General features: G+C 36.4%; 1 protein-coding gene across 1 annotated transcript; it reads right to left on the bottom strand.

The window, feature by feature from the left end:
- LOC109836904 (alpha-soluble NSF attachment protein-like) lies at window positions 479-13004 on the bottom strand. The gene is made up of 9 exons (XM_020404947.1): window positions 12643-13004; window positions 12457-12506; window positions 12308-12380; window positions 10685-10764; window positions 10285-10436; window positions 5248-5407; window positions 5110-5157; window positions 4816-4896; window positions 479-796 (listed from the first exon to the last, which is right to left on the bottom strand). Exons 1-9 carry the CDS (start codon window positions 12785-12787, stop codon window positions 716-718), a joined length of 870 nt encoding a protein of 289 aa, XP_020260536.1. The 5' UTR covers window positions 12788-13004; the 3' UTR covers window positions 479-715.

Below are 20403 nucleotides of genomic sequence, written 5' to 3'. Positions count from 1 at the left end.
ACCTAATTAATTTTGGTTGCATCACCCCTAGGCTACCTACATGTAAGTTTGTGTGCACATTTCATGGTTCCTTTTTATTTGTAATACATGTATTTCTTTTGACATAGTTGTTACTATCGTTGATTTGAATAAGGAGAACCACTTTTCTAGTTCATCAGGTTTATTAATAATTACAGTAAATATTAAGGGTTCATTTCACAAATTCCCTGAAATTTTGGGGGTTTTACCTCGGCAGTTCACAAGGAGTCGCATGTACATGCTCAAGACATCTGCAGTTCCAGACACCATCCTAATATCAGAATCCATAACCAATAGCTAAAATACCAAGTTTTTCTTGTAAATTAATTGATGATAGTTTCGTTCACATAGTTTTTGAATGAAAAGGAAAACGAACGAACAGAAGAGAATTTTAGTTGTACATATCCCCCTCTGAAGACATCCAACCGGTAACTTCATCTAAAGCACACATCAACCAAACTAAATCCAAAACCCAATCTCCTCATTGTCTTGATAATGCCTATCAGCAACAACATATTAAAGAAACAAATTCACAAAAAATGAAAACATATCAATCCATAATATGCATTCTCAAACCTTACGTACATCTCCAATGTGCTTGCAGTTAATTACATAAACTGAGAGTAGAAATAAGCACCACGAACTGAGTAAAACAAATCAAATGGCAGCACATAAATTTAGATCTAAGTGAGCTCTTTTAAGTCAGATCATCCTCTTCGTCTTCCTTGGCCTTGAGTGTATTCTTTGCTCTAAGCAGAAGTGTTGTTTTCCAGGGATCCTGCATTTTATCAGCAGTGCAAGAGATAAGGGAGTCGACAATATGACAAATGATGAAAATAAGTTCACAGTTGATAAAATAAAGGCCATGTCTGTCTAAACCAATTCATAGGATTGGCTACATGAATCGTCATCATAAAAAAAGATCTCCACTATACATAAGTTTCCCAAAATTTAACAAGTGCAAGCTTTTCAAAGAAAATTTAAAGGTTGATTTGAAAAATAACAGGCATAGAAAGTAATATGGTACATGATGATTTGAGTAAACCAATCTGAACAAGTGGTCTGATAGCAACATCTGTTCACTAATAATCAAAAGTCCAGTGCAAGCTTTTCAAAGAAAAATTAAAGATTTTGATCTGAAAAATAACAAGCATAGAAAGTAATATGATACATGATGGTTCAAGTCAATCTGAACAAGTGATCTGATAGCTACACCTGTTCACAAATAATCAAAAATTGTAGCTCTCTGAAAAATCAATTTTTGGTTATTAAATTTGCATGGCTTTGTAATGGGCATAAAATATCAGTTGCATCAGAATTCCATAAGATCACAAGAACAATGTGCCTCTTGATTTCCCAGGTCATCCAAGCCAAAAGGTTTCATCTGTGAAAATGCATGTGTATCCACAGCGAAAAGGGTTTGCCTATGAAGAAGGCAGTCAAAGCTCCAAGAAAGGGTTCAAGCATATTTTGAAGGTCAACAAACATGAAAGAAACTAAGAATTAGTGAGTTAGCAAAGAAGCAGGTGATACTAGGGCACCTAAAAGACACAACTACAGGCAGAGAACTACACCAGTCGAATGTTATGCGTTCAAAAATTAGCTCATCCAACCATGCAAAAAGTAGACTGCGTTAAGTTGTCCATAAAAAAAGGAAGTATTTCCCTAGACAGCTATTGATGTAGCTAACACAATGCAAAGACTCTCAGTTTTATTTATACAAAAGATCATGGACATGCCTTCAAACAGACAATGGCACAACTAAAACACATGAAAGGGAAACTAAGAAAATATGCACTGCAAGGCGAGGAGCCAGCATTTTTTAGGGGGAACCATTGGATAATGGGAGAACAAAGGAAATGCAATTTATAGCCAACCATCAAGCCAACATCAACTCTTAAAAACGGTGCTCAATACCTGTACAAGGATAAGGAGAGAAAGATGCTTGCTACAAATATAAATTGAGCTAAGAACACTGTACGCAATAAAAATTGCCTCAATTCCTAACAAAGAAGCTCAAAGGAACGCCTAAAGGCGGACAAAAACGTTGATATCTCTCAAACCGGAGGGAATTTGGCAAAACGGGCGGCGGCAAACCGAACTTCGTGAGTTATGTTCCTCGACGCCTGCGAAGACTTGAGTTCGCCTGAAGGCTGAGCTTCGCCTGAAAGCTAAAGTTCGCCCGCAAAGGAACACTGAACTTCGCCTGCATGAGTCAAGCTCGTCTGAATGCTTGAAACTCGCCTGAACTGATTGAAGCTCACCTGACAGCTTCGCATGCGAGGTTCGCCCGCATACTCTAACCTCGCCTGCATGAACCAAGCTCGCCTGAAAGGTCGAAGTTCACTCAAACATGACGAGGTTCATCACAATGACGAACCTCGTCTCAGTCAAAGACGAGGCTCGCCACGCAGCGAGGTTTGACATCAAAAGACGAAGCTCGTCATTGGAAACGAGGTTTGAAGTTCATCATTGGAGGAGAAGATCGTCAATGAAGAGGAAGCTCGTCAAAGGAAATTCACAAGACTTGCTACGCAATTGGAGTCAGCTATTAAAGATGAAGTTCACCCATAAACGAAGTTCGTCATTGAAGATGAAGTTCGTCGTTGCCATTATTGACGAACCTCATGCATAGCCGTTATTGACGAACCTCGTCTGTGATCATTTTTAGATGTTATATTTAAGGAGGGTTAATGACTAATAACTCACCCATTTAAGAAGACTTAATGACCACTAACTCACTCATTTAAATAGGAGTTAATGACCACTAACTCCCTCATTTTAAAGGGAATTAAAGCTCATTAACTCACTCCATAATGCTCTCAAGCCTATAAATAGACATTGTCAACACGAAAGGAGGGTGAGAAAAGGTCTTTGCCATAGAGAAAAGAAAGAGGGGGGATTCAGAGGTTAGTCAAAAAAGCCTATTTCTCCTCCATTCTCATTGAGCTTCATAGATTATTATCATCGGCTAATTATTTGGCCTTGTGGGCACTAAAAATGCCAAGAGACAAAAGAGTGTCAAAGCTCACTCAAACATAACGAGGTTCATCACAATGACGAACCTCGTCTTAGTCAAAGACGAGACTCGCCATGCAGCGAGGTTCCACATCAAAGATGATACTCGTCACGCAACGAGCCTCGACATCAAGGACGAGGTTCGCCAACGCAGTGAAGCTTGTCACCCACATTAAATCAAGTTGTAACAGTCACGAGGACCCTGTCAGACACGTGGGCTAAATTGCAGGAGACAGTTACGCCCTCTACCCACGATTTCAGCACGTCAGTTACGTGCTAAATCTCTATAAATAGCTATGAAGAAGGGGGACTTTTGGAACCTTTTTGGCAAAATCCCACTTCGGAAATCATTTAGCAGCCAACAGGAGCGTTCGTGATCTATTTATGATCGTCAACGGGAAGTAATCTCGACTCAAGCATCGAGTGAAGCATCCTCTCACCACCTAGAACCCTCCTTAAACAAAAGAGAAGTCAAATATATCTTCTCTTCCTCTGTAATCGAGAGAGAGATTGTAAAAGGTTCTTACCAAGTGATAGATCTCATTCTTAAAATAAGAATCAATCAACTTTAATTTTTTGACCCTACAAACACCTCTCTTAATGGTGATGCAATTTTAGCTCACGGCAGCTGCAAACGAACTAGAAATCCTCTAAAATTCTCTAGAAGTAAGATACAGTTGCAAGAAGGGATGTTTGAAAATAAATGATCAATTTGTTGTAAGGAAACATACCCAGTCAAAGGAGCAAACAAAGTGAAATCAGTGTTTTCAAAGGCGCGCGCCTAACTACGTCTCATGCGCCTTGCAGTGCGGAGCGGTGGCGAAGCGCCCCACGTCTGATGCAACGTCTTTTGTGCCTTGCATACATCCTTACTTTGTGCAGGGTGCATGTAGTATACATCCTCATATAATTTTGTTTGTAAACATTTCAATCGAGTCTTTATACTTGATAATTCATATCCCAAAAAGCAAAATAAATCCATTAGGTCTTTTTAGTAGCCTTTAATTGAGGACCATTACTAATCCTTTGCTTGGATATTACTTATTAGTCTTGATTTAACATTTAATTTGAAAATTTATTCATTTTGCTATTATGATGGGTTAGCATTAGAAATTGAGGTATTATATTGTGATTTTGTAGTAATATATTATTTATCCTAACATATTTTTCATGTAAATTCTAAAAACATGTTCTTTCGTGCTTGATTATATATATTGAGAATTTATGTGTGTGGTGGGCGCCTCGCGTCACCCGGGCGCGCGCATTGCGTTGCGCCTTACGCATGTGCGTGTAAAGATGTTTTGCGCACAGCATTGCGTCTCGCGCATTGACAACACTGAATGAAATAGCAAAAAACCAGCATTTTAGCATCAGAGGGAATGCATATTAGTTCTGGTAATTGACTACAGGTATAATCCAAAAAACTTAGCAATCAAACAAACTTTCAAGTTATCAACAATAGGCTAAAGCATGCAATGAACTGTAACATTATGAAAACAAGCAGCTCGCATTATGTGACTAATTATCTCCGCTTCATTAACTGCAATAAGCAAATCACTTAAGCATGCTCTCATTGCAGAATTCATCCAAACATCTTTTACATTGTTTACATCTGAGAAGATCGTCTTGTATTTTACTTTCTCAAAATTCCAATTAGATGAATGTATTGATATCAAAACCAGATTGTGTATGCAAACCATGCAAATCCTAAAGCAGGATGGCGCTACAAAGAAGTGAAACTATACACACAAGGCATTAAATAATCGAAGGAAACCATACCAGCCTTGTCATGCTATCAAATTCTTTGATGCAATCAGTGAATTTCGCGATATCTTCTTCATCAATTGCTGCAGCTAAGTCCTGTAATATAAACGATAATCAGTAAGACAATATTATCTCATAGTAAGAGGATGCCAAGTTTATTCACTTATGTGCATATAATACGTGATCAATGTAGGAAGGGTAACTAACCAGTGAGGGATCTATAATTTAATTTATAATTTCAAAATTGCACCATCGATGGAGCAAAATATTAGCAGGAAATGCACAATAAAATCTTGTAAATCAACTTACAGCCAAAAGTTTGTATTCCCGTGTCCCTGAAAAGGTTGGATCAAGTTCCTGTACAAACAAATACCAGTAGGCTTAGATTCTCTTCTGAAAGCTTCACAGATGCAAGCTCCAGTAATTAAAAGGCGGCGACACTTTGACCTGATATCGCTCTAAGGCATTTGTAATTCCTACAACATCTCCTCTGCATAGTTGACAAATTCCAGCGTTCAGGAGAATACCCTTAACGCTGTACTTAAGAAGGTTGTTATTCATCGACTGGCGTGCTATTGTTTCAAAGATCTCAATTGCCTTTGGGTATCTGGAAAAGAAGTCAGAAGTACTATTGAAAACATAACATGATCATTATTATGTTCAATGTGATGTAAGGAGAGAGTAGCAAATGTATGTGGGATGTGCAAACAGAATAAGGAGAACTTTTTACTTATACAACAGCTAAATATTCGAAATAAACTATAAAGCCCATGCTCAAAATAATAACAAACATTAAGTATAACATGAGTTGTCATCTCTGTAACTACACATCTATAAACAGAAAATCGGATTAAAACACGAGACAAAATTAAGAATAAGTCGTAACCATGATGCCAAAACCACAATTGAAAATATGCACATTACAACCAAATAAAAGCCTGCAGGCTGACGTAAGTAGAGGACTCTTAAGTGAACAAACCATAAAGCAATTCAACAGTATTATATGTATAATGATGCAGGTTTAAAAACATTTAGCTTTGCGAGCCTTATTGCATGAGATGTAGTCTATTGTGTATATACAGTATAAGAAAGATATGAATGGATGCAAGGTGAAGAGAACAATTGCAAAGTTTTTCTTGCATAAATCCCCATATATGCAAGCCTTGCAAGCATCAAGGTTTTCACCATATTGATGATTTGATTTCTGGCACCATAGTTGAAATCTATCATGATTTCAATATTGTCAGTGGTAGCCTTATCCTAAAGTCAGATCTACAGTTAATCAATATAAAACTTTTACTCAGATCCATATCTAAATCAAAAAGATATATTCCAACTACTTGCACGGTAGTGCATAATATAACAGTACGAAGGGTCTACTAATATTTATATCATAAATTTTTTTTCTATGCATAAACTTAACATTCTTGCTTAATTTCAGACTAAATACCACAACTCGATCAGATTGCATATCTATGAATACCAATAGCTGATCTCAAATCAGGTAAAGCACTGCTTGGTTACAAGGAAGCTTTAAAAATTCTTCAGTATGGGCCCAACAGTCAAAAATTGTCAGAGGAAAATCTCACTTCAAATCTTGTGTTTGGTTGCAACAATTTGGAAGTGCAGATTAATGAGGATTCTAGATGACATCTAAGCAAAATCAAGTGTGAGAAAATCCTCACAATTAGCTGCAATTTTGGTGAGGAAGTCGTCCAAGTAAAAAAGAAAAATAAAACGGACCCACGCAAGTGTAAAAAGAAAGCTAAACAAGTATTAAGAAATTGAAAGGCTGGTCACATCGTAGTAGCAGCTAGTGCTCCAGGCCAATTCTATTAAATTCAAGGTGGGGTCCAAAAGTCTTAACTCACATGTTCTAATTTGTACCAAAACTAATAAAAGATTGATAATATACACTTTCTATCATATTATCCTACTTACCAAGCAAAAAGTGAGGATTTTGAAAAATTAACGATTTATTGGATTTATGACAAATCGTAAATTCTAAAATGGAAGTCCTCTATCCAAACATCCCCGATGATACCAGATTGTGTTGATTCTATGCATTGAACTCATCAGATATTTCCAGATCCTATAGATCACACGGATTGGAAAGGTCATCTAAGTATAGATCAATCAGGTCTGAAACAAGGATGAGTTATTGACAAGGTTTCCATGATAATGTGCTGCTCAGTCTCCTGACTAGAGATGTATTCAAGATCAGACATATTTGTGATTTCTGACATGATAAGGATTGGTGTCAGTTACTTATATGGTGCTATGTTTTTATGTACTAGTTTTTACACACGTGCAATGCACGTGATTTAATACCATGATTAAGTATTTTTGACAGTTTATGCTCATTTTTTCTTTAAACTCTTACATCCCGATTATTTTTTTATATTTGTTTAAATGGGATACACCCTATTTAAATTTTCATGTTGATATTTGAATTGACAAAAAACAAATATAATTTAAAAATAATTTGAATTTTCATATTATTTTTGACTGATATGAAACTAAGCTTTATTTGAGAAAGTATAGCAATGCAAAGTGAAAAATATTAAAATAGTATTATACAAGGAATGTGAATATTTAAAACCAATATGGCAAAATGATTGATTTAAAGTATGTTAAAACGATACAAAAGAGAATATGAAGTTTATTCCTAATCATTGATAGACTTCATAAAAAAATATAAATTAAAGATTAATACTAACTCTAGTATACTTTTATATGATAAAAACATCTACATAAGAATATAAAAGTACTGAAAAAAATTCATGAAACTCCCTTCTAAAGATTCCTAATTTCACTCAAAATAATTAAACTATTCTATAAAATATTCAGAAAATATTGCTTTTTATTTCTTCTATTTTATTTTTTATTGAGTTAAGATCAATCCTTCTTCAGGTTTATCATTTATCATTTCTCGGACAATTCTAGAGTATTGTCTTTATCATCTACATCAATTGTGACATCAGGCTAATTTTGTATTTTTTTATGCTATTATCTTTCCTGGGCTCGTTAATTTTTTATCATCTCATTTAACTCTACAAAAAAATCAAATGTACTTATGATGTTCAACACAAACTGCTCAAAATATAGACTTTGATTTTTTTCTATTTCAATAAGAATAAATATTAATTTCATATATATAAAATTCTTTGTGTTCCTAATTTATTACTTAAATAAATTAGAAGCTATCTCTTTATTTTCCTCTAAAATGAATTCTTCTGATGTGCATCCAATAAGAATTTCTGTTATTTCAATAATATTACCTTGGCTCTATCCCTGTCATTTTCCATAAAGATCTAAAATAAATACCTGCATTATTCATTACTAATTTTTCTTAGATTATAATATTAATATTTAATTTGAAGAACACAGTATGGAATTTATGAATACTTACTAATTTTTCTTATGTCTTCCATGGAGATTTTTTCTTTGATTAGGATAAAGTTATTAAATTATTTTTTAATGTAACTCATTCAGTGCTTCATTAATAGATATGTCTTATGTTAATGCCAATTCAAGTGATTCATTGACGTTTTCTGAATTTTAGATTTATTTCCATCACTTTCCCATTTGCAATGGAAATAACTCAATTCTTTTAAAGTTATCTCTAAATATTCTAATAGTTTCTCCATATGTAATTCCTTGTATTCTTTTACCCTATAAATATTATTAACGTCAAAGATTAAAGTTTCTAAATTAAAATCAATTAATGCTAAGGTATAATATTATAGTGTTTTATCATTTCTATGGATTTAAACATCTATCAATTAATGTTACGAATGTATTTTGGCTACCCCAACTTATTACTAAAATTATATGAAATTACTTTAATTTATATAGCGCCGATAATTTTTAATCTATAATATTTTTAAAATTTTTATCCATTAACCGGATGTTTTTAATCAATTCTTATTATTTTTGTTTACCAGTATCAACTTAGACTATTCTTAGATGCTGAAAATGGATAGTAAATCCCTAAATTAGAAATTTTAATATATATATATATATGAAAAATACCAAAAAATTACACTTTTTTTTGCCAAGTTTTAAAATTTTAGCCCATTTTTGTGGTTTTGAATTTGAGGGTGTGATTTGTAATTTTTAAAATTTTGAAAGATTTTTTAAAAAAATTTACTTTTAAGTTTGGTAGTTGTAAACTCTATGTTTCATGTGTTGGTGGTAATTTTTTAAATGTTAGTATATTTCTTGTAACTCTAAAATTTTGAGGGTGTCTTTTACAATTATTAAAACTATAGATTAATTTTGAAAATATTAAATTTTAGCGGTCTACCAATCGACGAATTTGATGTGTGCTAGTTAAAATTTTTGAAAATTTAGAGGGTTTTTTTACTATTTTTAAATTTTGAAGGAGTTTTTTAAAAATTTTAAGGTTAATTTCGGCAAATTTTAATTTTTTAGGTGTCTAAGGGTAATATCTTGAATTCATCTTATGTTATTTACAAATTTTAGAATTTTAGGGTGGCTTTTTATAATTTAAACTTTTAAAGTTGTTTCTATAATTTTTGAGATATTAAGAGTGCTAATTAAAAAATTTAAATTTAAATGTCAAAAATTTTAGGTGTATCATGGTAATCTGTTGAATTCATCTGTGTTGTTTGTAAGTTTTAAAATTTTAGAATTTTAATGTGCTTGTCTGTAATTTAAACTTTTGAGGGTGTTTCTATAATTTTTGAGACATTGAGGTGTTAACTGTAAATTTTAAATTCTTTGCAAACTGATGTTAATTTTTTAATTTCATGTTTTTTATTTTAAGTTTTGAGACATTGGGATAATTTTTATAATTTTGAACTTTTCAGGGTCTTTTCTGCAGTTTTAAAACTTTTTATGGTTTTTTTGCAATACTTCATGTATTATAATATGCTATCTACTTGTAATTTCTTTATCTTAACAAACTAATATCATTTTTATGTTTTATATATTTTATTAATATTAGTTTTTTAAATTGTTAAGCTAAACATGGTTCACATAGGATTAGGATAAGATATGATTATGATTAGGATAGATTAAGATATAAATAAAATATTCAAAATAATGAAGGGTAATATTGACCATTGAAAATTAGAATTTGATTATAGATAAGGTAGTTCAAACTATAAAGGGGTATATTTATCTAAAAAAGATTTTTCGAACTCGTGCTTTTAAAGGGAGTATGATTTGTGCTGTAAAGTGTAACTTGTAAGATTAATCACCAAAAGTGTAAGATCTAGCCTTGCAAGGTTGAAATTCAAGCCATAGGCCCATAGATACTTACATGCAAGGCCTTGGCAATGTTGTGCATTTCTGTGGGCAAACCCTTCACAATATTATGAGATTTTATAGGAGAAAGTGGAACTCTGATATAATTTTAAAGTTTTACATAACAAAATGATGGTGAACAAATAAAATTAATTTATAACTTCAACAGATAAATTTAAATAATTATTCCAAGCAAGGTATATATCTTACTGTTCTAGCTGAGCAGAAAATTCAGCAACTTTCTGCTTGCATTGATTTGCAGAAGTTGTTACCTCCTCACTATGGAAAAGATCAGCAGCTCGCTCAAAGTAGTCCATAGCCTTCTCAATGTCTTGTTCTTTCTCATATAATTCACCAAGTTCCTACGCACACATGTAACCCTTGGTCAGCATAGCAAACGCATGACCTTTCAGAACATTTCATAGAGAACTCATTAAATCTAGATCGAGGACACCATAATAATCTGAATATAAGCAGTTAACAGAGGGATCATATATATAACATAATCCACAACTAAATAAAATGCAATTAGCAACATAATGCATATGGAAACAAATATTCTAAACTTTTCCACTTAGTTTAAGGTCCAACAAGTACTCCGATCTGCTACCTTGCAATATCTTGCGGCCATATTTAATCTGCCGATCTCCAAAAAGAGATTTACAGCTTGGTTCAGGGAATTAGCAGCATCTGCATAAGACATGAGAAATAATATCAACAGAAAGATAAAACTGATTTTTTCTTTTTTAATGATGCTTGATTGGAGTGATACACAACTCAGAATGGAGTCCAAGATAACATATAAATGAAATCACTTAAAGATACACCAATTCTGCCGAGCTTATAAACTTTAATGTACAGAATTTTAAAAAGTTTCCATAAAAAATCCATAGACATCTGTGAATGCACTTTACGTCTATTAAACTCAGAAAATATAGGATCTTAATGGGCATGCATATTCAGTAGCGCAACTATTTATTGGGACAATGAAATAAAATTTATTATTTCTCAGTTTCTCGCATAAGTAATTCGAGATAGACCAATAGCCGAGAAATAAAACCACAGCACTATAACATGATACATCAGTGAAAACATGTGCACACTTACCAGCCTTGGTTGGGCTAAATAAGTTTCATACAATCACAATCATAGCCAATTAAGCTCTTAAACTAAGTCCTTTTAACCATGACGCCAAAACTTCGAAGTTATGGTGAGAGTTGAGGATTACATTCTTTTATATTCTAACATGCCCCCTAGGTTAAGGGCCATTTTAATGGGCCGAAACCTAGACTCGCATAGCGATATCATTTCTTAGAAAAACCGCTTTAAAATTCGTGGCCAATTCTCATCCTTCTTTACCCTTCCTATCATTACCCAGGGTCCCAAAGCCTTCCACCAAAACAGGACGGTGACTAAGCTTCCCATGGTCGATAAAGCTCCGCATGAGACCAACCAAACCTTTAGGGCCAGACAACATCAGACTCCTATAAGGTGCCAAATTCACGGTCAATGACGCTACCCTAAAACACTGCTGTGAGTCGGAGGCTAGCCTTTTTTGCGCCAAAGATAATCATTTCCTGGATATTTCTAGCATAAATGTTTACCCAACTAGGTTAGTTAGCCTAATGATCTTTACCCTTTCGCCTATGCACTTCCGTCCATCCATACTTCATCTGCAGCAGATGCACAACAGTCATCAAAGGTAAAATGTGGATGCTGTATAAAAACCCTACCATCTAATTTCATCATAAAAGAACAACATTAACTATTTATTAATAAGGTTCAAAGATGAAAATGAATGTTATAGATAAATACCATATGATCAGCCTTATCGACAGTCTCATCTCCTCATAGATAAGATCCAAAAGCGAAAAAGGATATATTTAGTTAATAAAACCTACCATATGAAATCACAGAATAATTAAAACACTGTATAAAAGAAGTCAATCCAACAGAAAAGAGCAAAGAAAGTATTCGTGTAAGTACGCTAACCATGTTTCTTAAAAAATCTAATCTCAAAACCACAACCATAAGCATCATGCAAACTGCATGAGCTGTTATCAAGAACTAAACACTATTTACTTGCAACCTATGAATATAAAAAAATTCCAAAATCAATCTTCGGTGCTCTTAGAGGCATGAAGCACGCAATAAAGTAAGATGATTCGCTAAAAAAATGCTACGTGAGATTTTGCCCCACAAAATAATTACTTAACCTAATAAATCCAAGTACCTCGCATTGAAAATTTCTTGTAAGAGTTTGCTGCATCTACATAAGCTGAGGCAGCTTCATGCTTGCTATCCAACTGCACTTATAAATGAATATTTCTAACTTTAAACAAGCTTAAGTAATCGAAGTAGAGAATTCAAGTGAGCACAAACCTTTAAGTGACAATTCGCTAATTTGATGTACACGGCACCAGCTCTCTCCCCTAAGCCAAATACATCAAAAAGAATTTTTTAAAATTAACCAATAATTGAACCAATAAAAAGGATTGGAAACTCTAGAATCCCCCTAATCATTTGGATGATCGCGATCCGAACCGATCGAAACAAACAGATTCTTACAGTTCTTGGCGAGCTTGAAGCAATTGGCGGCCTTCTCGTACAAATCGACGGCTTCATCGGTTTTGGATCCAAAAAAGGACCACCCGGTGAGCTTTTTCTCCGCTTTCTTCTCGAAATCGTCGCCCTTCGCCGTCTGATCCGCCATTGATGGTTCTGGTTCGATTCAAAGAGAGCGATACCAGATCAGCTCCAAGATCGCTTTGATGATCGAACGTGGGTTGAGATCTAGGGTTTTCGACTATGAGAAAGTGAAAAGGGGGATTTGGAGAAGGAGAAAAGGGGCTTAAAAAAGAAATATTTTGGAAAGTACATGAAATTTGGCCAGGCAGCCAGGCACGGGTCGACGAAGCTTCAGCGTGACTGGGAGCCTTATTTTTTGGTAAATTTTTTTAAAGATATATCCATAGGGTTAATTACACTTAATTACCTTAAGTTCCTCAAATCATATCATATCTTATATCGTTCTCCCTTTAGGGCCTGTTTGGTTATTTCCCAAAAAACCAAAAAATAAAAATAAAAACCAAGAAATCTCAAAAAGTACAATTTCACACATTTCCATCCCTAAAACTCACCCACAATATCTAATAAAATATTATTTTTATCCAACAACTCATCCACCACATCTAATAAAATAATATTTTCATCCAACAACTCATCCATCACATCCATCACATCTAATAAAATATTATTTTCATCCACAACATCACTCAACTCATCTCATCTCATATTTAAAAATCACTCATATCATCCAATAAGATTGCAACAACTCATCTGATCTCATTAACATTTCATTTCTTTGTTTTCCTCCCAAAAAGCTAGGAAAATAATTTTCTTAAGTGTGAATCACATTGTTTTCGCCAAAAGTTGGTTTCGTTGTCGAATTCATTATATCTTCGGTCGATTACAATAAATTCAAAGAAAACAGCCTTTTTATAAGACTCTTTTACACAACAAAAAGAAAATTACAACTCTTGAGAAAATAAACGCAGGATCGTTGTTTGGATCACTGCTTTCGTGGGATCTTTGCCTGTGCCGGGAGCGCTTTGACTCGTGGACCACCAAATCACAGATTCTGATTGAACCGTGAGGGGTTTATGATTCTGACTTCGTTTATCGAAGTGAGAAATTGAAACGATATCTTATCGATGTAAGATAGTCGTTCTTCTTGAAATCAAGTCAAAGCCTGATTATCAAGGATTGGCCGTAAGATCAGCACCTCTGCTCTCTCTCTGCTCTGGATTGCTCTGGATTGCTCTGAAGTACTCACAATGATCAGCCCCCTGGAAAAATGGCCTTAGGAGGGTATTTATAACCTCCAAGAACAGTTGGCAGAAAACAGGTTCGCGAGACAGCTTTTGCTGTCTCGACGGGCGAGACAGTGTTTGCTGTCTCGTGCAAAGGTAGTTTTGACCATCTGAAAACTGTTTCACGTGCGAGACAGTAAATTCTGTCTCGCACGGCGAGACAGCAAAGACTGTCTCGCGTGGGCGAGACAGTAAAAGTCTGTCTCGCCCGCGAGACAGTAAAGACTGTCTCGCACGGCGAGACAGTAAAGACTGTCTCGCGCGGCGAGACAGTCAAGTCTGTCTCGCACGGCGAGACAGTCAAGACTTGTGTTTTTTCTGCCTTTTTGGATGATTTCCTCTTGAGCTGTATTTGGATATCTTTCAGCATTTTTTGACGCCTACAGATACCCCCTCCAAAGTATTCCAGACTCAATCTTTTATAGAGGAGTTCTGGGATGCTTTGGATAAGATAGGTCTTACTTATGATCCTTTCAATGCTTGGTTGAGTAGATCGTGTAGAGGAACCCATATGTGGCTTCAACTTTTGATCTCTTTTTCTCTCAATCTATTCAGTGCTTTGTAGAATAGTTAAGATTCTTCCCGGCATCGCGTTTATCGCTTGTCCATTGTAGAGATCTTGAATTAAAGCTGGAACTTATATTTGTGAAATCAGCTCTTGTCGTCAAGTTGACACTGCATATAACCGTTTAGGGGTAGTCAGGTTATTCTCAAGAATATTTTAACTGATATTCTCCATAAACTTCCTGTTGAGGGTGGGAATACAGTTTAGACTCGTGTACCCGTTGGAGTATGCAGGTTATTCTTAAGAATATTCTGAGTAATATTCTCCAGAAACTTCCTGTTGATGGTAGGGAAACAGTTTAGACTCGTGTACCTATTGGAGTAATCAGGTCTCTTTTTTGTTGGTAGAGATGAACCCGATGATGGAGAGGAAGAATTTTATATTCTATCTCCTGGTCTCTTGTTTGTTGGTAGAGATAAACCCGATGATGGAGAGGAAGAATTTTATATTCTATCTCCTGGTCTCTTGTTTGTTGGTAGAGATAAACCCGAAATCGGAGAGGAAGAATTTTATATTCTATCTCCTGGTCTCTTGTTTGTTGGTAGAGATAAACCCGATGATGGAGAGGAAGAATTTTATATTCTATCTCCTGGTACAAAGGAAATTTAAATTGGGATTTCTATTCAGAGAATCTGAATAAGGTTTGATCAATTGAGATTGGAAGCAATCTTAACTTTTATAGTTTTGATTGCACAAATCGAAGCTGGACCTCTCGTTCATGGAAGGAATCGAAAGGGGATTTTGGTTTTGGTCCTAACTGTAGTAAGGTTTGACCAAGTGGGAGTTCTGAGATGATCCTAACTGTTTAAAGGTTTGATCATTCAATTTGTGGACCTCTCGTTCATAGAACGAATCGAGAGGAGATTTTGGCTTTGGTCCTAACTGTTTAAAGGTTTGACCAAAATGGGAATTTGAGACGATCCTAACTGTTTAAAAGTTTGATCGTTCAATTTGTGGACCTCTCATTCACGGAATGAATCGAGAGGTATTTTGGCTTTGGTCCTAACTGTTTAAAGGTTTGACCAAGATGAGAATTTTGTGAGGGAAGATTGATCTAGAGAGGTGATCGAATCTCATCTCAGCAAAAGAGTATTCGGAAGTCTTAGTAGGAGTTTAGTGTTTATCACTTCATTCATAATGATCGGGGTTATCCCTAAGAATATTACATTTAACATTCTTCCGGGAACTTCCCGTTACATGAATTATCCACCCCCAGTTTTCTTTGTAAAACTGGGTGTAATGAGGAGTACGTTATCCTCAGTCGCATGTTCGGGTTATCCTTAAGAATATAAGATTCTCCAGGAACTTCCCGTTATATAAATCATCCACCCCCAGCTTCCTTTGCGAAACCGGGTTTAACATTGTACTCAGTTGGATAATCGAGAAGCAGTTTATACACGTATACTCTTTGGAGTGTGGGGAAACAGAGTGTGGGGAAACAGTTTATACTCGTGCACCCACTGGAGTTGTATGGTCGTCTTTACTCGACTTCTTTCGTCGTTATGACGCCGGAGTCAATTAGGGCTTGGATCTTGTTTTTGAGTCCAAAGCAAATCTCAGTGGGATGAAGAACCCTTCTGTGGTACGCACAGTAATTTGGATCCGTAATCATCTTAGCTCCATCCTGATCTTTAATAGGTGGTAGCTCGATTTTGTCATTAGCGAGGAGGTATTCCAAGATGGCTGGAGCTTCATCATCTTCGAAAGAATACTCCTTTTGGAACCTCGGATCGAGAGTTGCGTTCACAGGAATTGTGGATGTCGTCGGTTGACCTCTCTCAACTTTCTTTCTTTTAAGAAAGTGTTGCACCATCCTGATCTTTAATAGGTGGTAGCTCGATTTTGTCATTAGCGAGGAGGTATTCCAAGATGGCTGGAGCTTCATCATCTTCGAAAGAATATTCCTTTTGAAACCTCGGATCGAGAGTCGCATTCTCAACGATTGCAGATGTCATTGGTTGGCCTCTCTCAGCTTTCTTTCTTTTAAGAAAGTGCTCAGCTTGTTCACCCCGAGATTTTAACTCCTTCCAAGTTGTGGATGGCACAACCCCCAGAGCTTCCAAGACATCGATGGAGAGGTTATTGTGGCATGTTTGCAGGATGAACTCCTTCGTGATAGGATCTCTGCAATTCATTGCTTTGTTACGGAAACGTTTGACAAAGTTGTCAACTGACTCTCCGTCTTTTTGCTTCTCATCTAGAAGGGTTCCGATTGACACTTCGGCGTCATCATCAAAGAAGTTGCTGAGGAACAAACTTTCTATGTCATCCCAGCAATTGATACTCCCTGGCTTGAGCCGTCGGTACCAATCGAAGGCGGGCCCACGAAGGGTGCCAACGAATGACCGGACCATTAAAGCCTCGTTTCCAGAGATCATGCCCAAATGAGACTTGAAATAAATCAAGTGCTGAATCGGCGAACTCTTCCCCTCAAACGGTGTGAAGTTAATCAGATTGAACTTTGTGTGAAGTTAATCAGATTGAATTTGGTCGGGTATGGTATTGAATCCCATTCCCTCGGATAAGGACATGGAATACCCGTCTTCTTAACTTCTTGAGCCGTCATCAAAGCATTGATTTTGTCTTCAAGTTTTTGCATTTTCCCGTCATCGTCTTCATTTCTTTCTGAATGATGTCGAGTAAAGATAATTGGACCACCCCCAGTGAGAGGTGCTATTGAACCACCCCCAATATCGTTATTGGGGGGATCCGTTAAACCACCCCCAGCGTTATTGTCATTGGGAGGTGTATCAGCCATAATGACTTCATCCACCTCTGGATCACTGTCCTCTACAACATTCCGAGTGTGGTGGCTGGATTCAAATCGTTGATTGGACTCAAGAGGTTGAGGCTGTTGAGTTAACAGTTCTCTCATTTGTTGGATAGCCAACTTCATTTCTGTCTTCACTTCAGCTCTAATTTCTTCACGTTGTTTGGCTAGAGCTTCCTGAAGTATTTGAGTGAACTGATCAGCAGTGATTGTGAATACTTCTCTGATTTGTCCTGTGCTAGACATTGTATCATCAGAAGCGATTGCAGAATAAGTGTCCGAGAATTCATCCTCCGAGGACATTCCTTCTTGCATTCTCTTGTAGTCTCTGCGTCTGATAGCTCCTAATTGGAGTCGAGACATCCTTTGAGCAATTCTTGGATTGACTTTTCCTTTCGGGGAAAAGTCGGGATTTGAGTCACTTGAATGCTGTTTAGACTTTCTTCTATCAGCCACGTTGATGGTGACTTCAGGGAATTCATCACTTTTGCGGAAATGTCTCAGCTTAGGCTTTGATAATACAGAGACTTTTCGTGGGATGATTTCTCGTTTGAAACAGTCACATTCTGATAATGCTGTTTTGACGAGTCGTGCACAGGGACAGCGAGAGTTTATCTCTCGAATAACTTTCTTTCGAAAATTATTCACAACCCCAATTTGATAATACGATTCATCGGTATGATTGCCAAAAAATCGTATCTTCTGTTGGTATGATCTCCCAGGTATGACGATATTATTTGGTGAATACGTCTTCTTCTGGGGGTATAAAACCTTATTGGCATTCTCAGGACAATTTATTTTTGTCTTTAAGCGATCCAAGGTTATGTCGGGAGTCGCACGTTTAGAACCACCCCCTTGTGGGTATGGAGTCTTAACGGGCTCCGAATGCTGATTTTGCATAAGTCCAGACTTTAGAATCCAAATTTGGCGGAGTTTCGGTGATTCTTTGGTCACCGTTTCCTTCCTCCTTTGTTGTAAGAGAGCACGGGTATGAACAACATTTGCACGACGTTTTTGTATACGTTCTTTGAGGGTCGAACGAGCCCTTTTGACGAGTGTCCATTCCTCCGTTGTGAATTGTGCAGAAACGTGAGTAGTTCGTCGTTGTGTTGAGCGAACCACTTGTTGTTTCCTCGACTCTAAGTCCGCATAATAACGAACTCCGTCGGTTGGTTCAAATGCCTTAGCTATTTGACGAGCACGACGCTGACGCTGTCTCTGACGAGCTCTTTTCGTCAATGTCGTCGGGCTTTGATTCGATGACTCTTCAATTAGATAAGAGCCATTTTGAGCAGAGGTGTTGCGAGTGAAATTCTCAGCAACAATCAAGCGAGAGTCTTCATTTTGTGCCTTCTTTGGCATGCAACTCTTCCTCAATTGTGAGATCCTCTTGTACTTGCGAGATAATGAAGATCTTGAAGAGGATGATGAGAGATATTCCTCAAACTTGGTCTGGTCGAATTCGTATTCGACCATGGATTCAACTGGAATCTTGATCGGCTGCGACACGACGGTCTCGGCAGCGAGACCGTTGGCTCCCACTGTGGTCGCCAGCTTGTTTGCGTCAAAAGTTGGTTTCGTTGTGGAATTCATTATATCTTCGGTCGATTACAATAAATTCAAAGAAAACAGCCTTTTTATAAGACTCTTTTACACAACAAAAAGAAAATTACAACTCTTGAGAAAATAAACGCAGGATCGTTGTTTGGATCACTGCTTTCGTGGGATCTTTGCCTGTGCCGGGAGCGCTTTGACTCGTGGACCACCAAATCACAGATTCTGATTGAACCGTGAGGGGTTTATGATTCTGACTTCGTTTATCGAAGTGAGAAATTGAAACGATATCTTATCGATGTAAGATAGTCGTTCTTCTTGAAATCAAGTCAAAGCCTGATTATCAAGGATTGGCCGTAAGATCAGCACCTCTGCTCTCTCTCTGCTCTGGATTGCTCTGGATTGCTCTGAAGTACTCACAATGATCAGCCCCCTGGAAAAATGGCCTTTGGAGGGTATTTATAACCTCCAAGAACAGTTGGCAGAAAACAGGTTCGCGAGACAGCTTTTGCTGTCTCGACGGGCGAGACAGTGTTTGCTGTCTCGGCCCGCGAGACATGTCTCGCGGGGGCGAGACAGTGAAAACTGTCTCGCGGGGGCGAGACAGTGAAAACTGTCTCGCGGGGGCGAGACAGTGAAAACTGTCTCGCGGGGGCGAGACAGTGAAAACTGTCTCGCCAGGCGAGACAGTAAAGACTGTCTCGCCTGTGAGACAGTCTATACTTATGTTCTTCTGCCTTTTTGGATGATTTCCTCTTGAGCTGTATTTGGATATCTTTCAGCATTTTTTGATGCCTACACACATCATCCAATAATATAATGACAACTCATCTCATCTCATCTATTTTCTTATTTTTAAGAAATAACCAAACAAAAGAAAACAACCTATTACAAGAAATAGGTTTCTTATAATTCATTTCCTTATTTTTTCCGCCAATCAAACAATATCAAAACAAGTTTTCTTAAAAAATCACTCACATCATCCTATAATAAGGTGACAACTCATCTCATCACCATTTCTTTGATTTCCTTCTTTTTTTAGCCAACCAAACAATCCCAAAACCTATTTTTCTTAGAAATAGGTTTTCTTTTCTTTGATTTCCCTCTTTTTTTAGGCAAACAAACAGCCCCTTAAAAGAGGAAGTACCAGATAAACTTTTATTTCTCAAAAATTCTTTTTCTTTCATGAAATTAACTAATTTAGGGCATGTTTGGATAATAGAAGTATTAGAAGTAAGAAGTTTGTTATAAAAGTAACTTTTAAAGCTATGAAGTAAGAAGTAGTGGAAATAGCATTTATTTATTTGTTTTATATAATTTTAGAAGTAATAGAAGTAGAACTTCTTCCTCTTCATTTACTTTTTTTGTTTGGATAACATTTGGAAATATTACTAGGAAGTAATTAACACATGTTGCTTCCACAATTTCAAAGCTATGCAGCGCTCTTTAATTTGATCTAGCTCGTTACAACCGGTTTCATGCCGCTATGACCCCTCGCCACTTGAGAGCAAGAAGAATCCTTCAACCACATAGCTTTAAAATAATTGTTTACCTCTCGCCTACGATGA

This window comes from Asparagus officinalis, chromosome 4 (assembly GCF_001876935.1).
Source record: "Asparagus officinalis chromosome 4, Aspof.V1, whole genome shotgun sequence".
Lineage (NCBI taxonomy): Eukaryota > Viridiplantae > Streptophyta > Magnoliopsida > Asparagales > Asparagaceae > Asparagus > Asparagus officinalis.
Note: the sequence above shows the minus strand (reverse complement) of the source record. Positions and strands in the feature narration are given on the sequence as shown.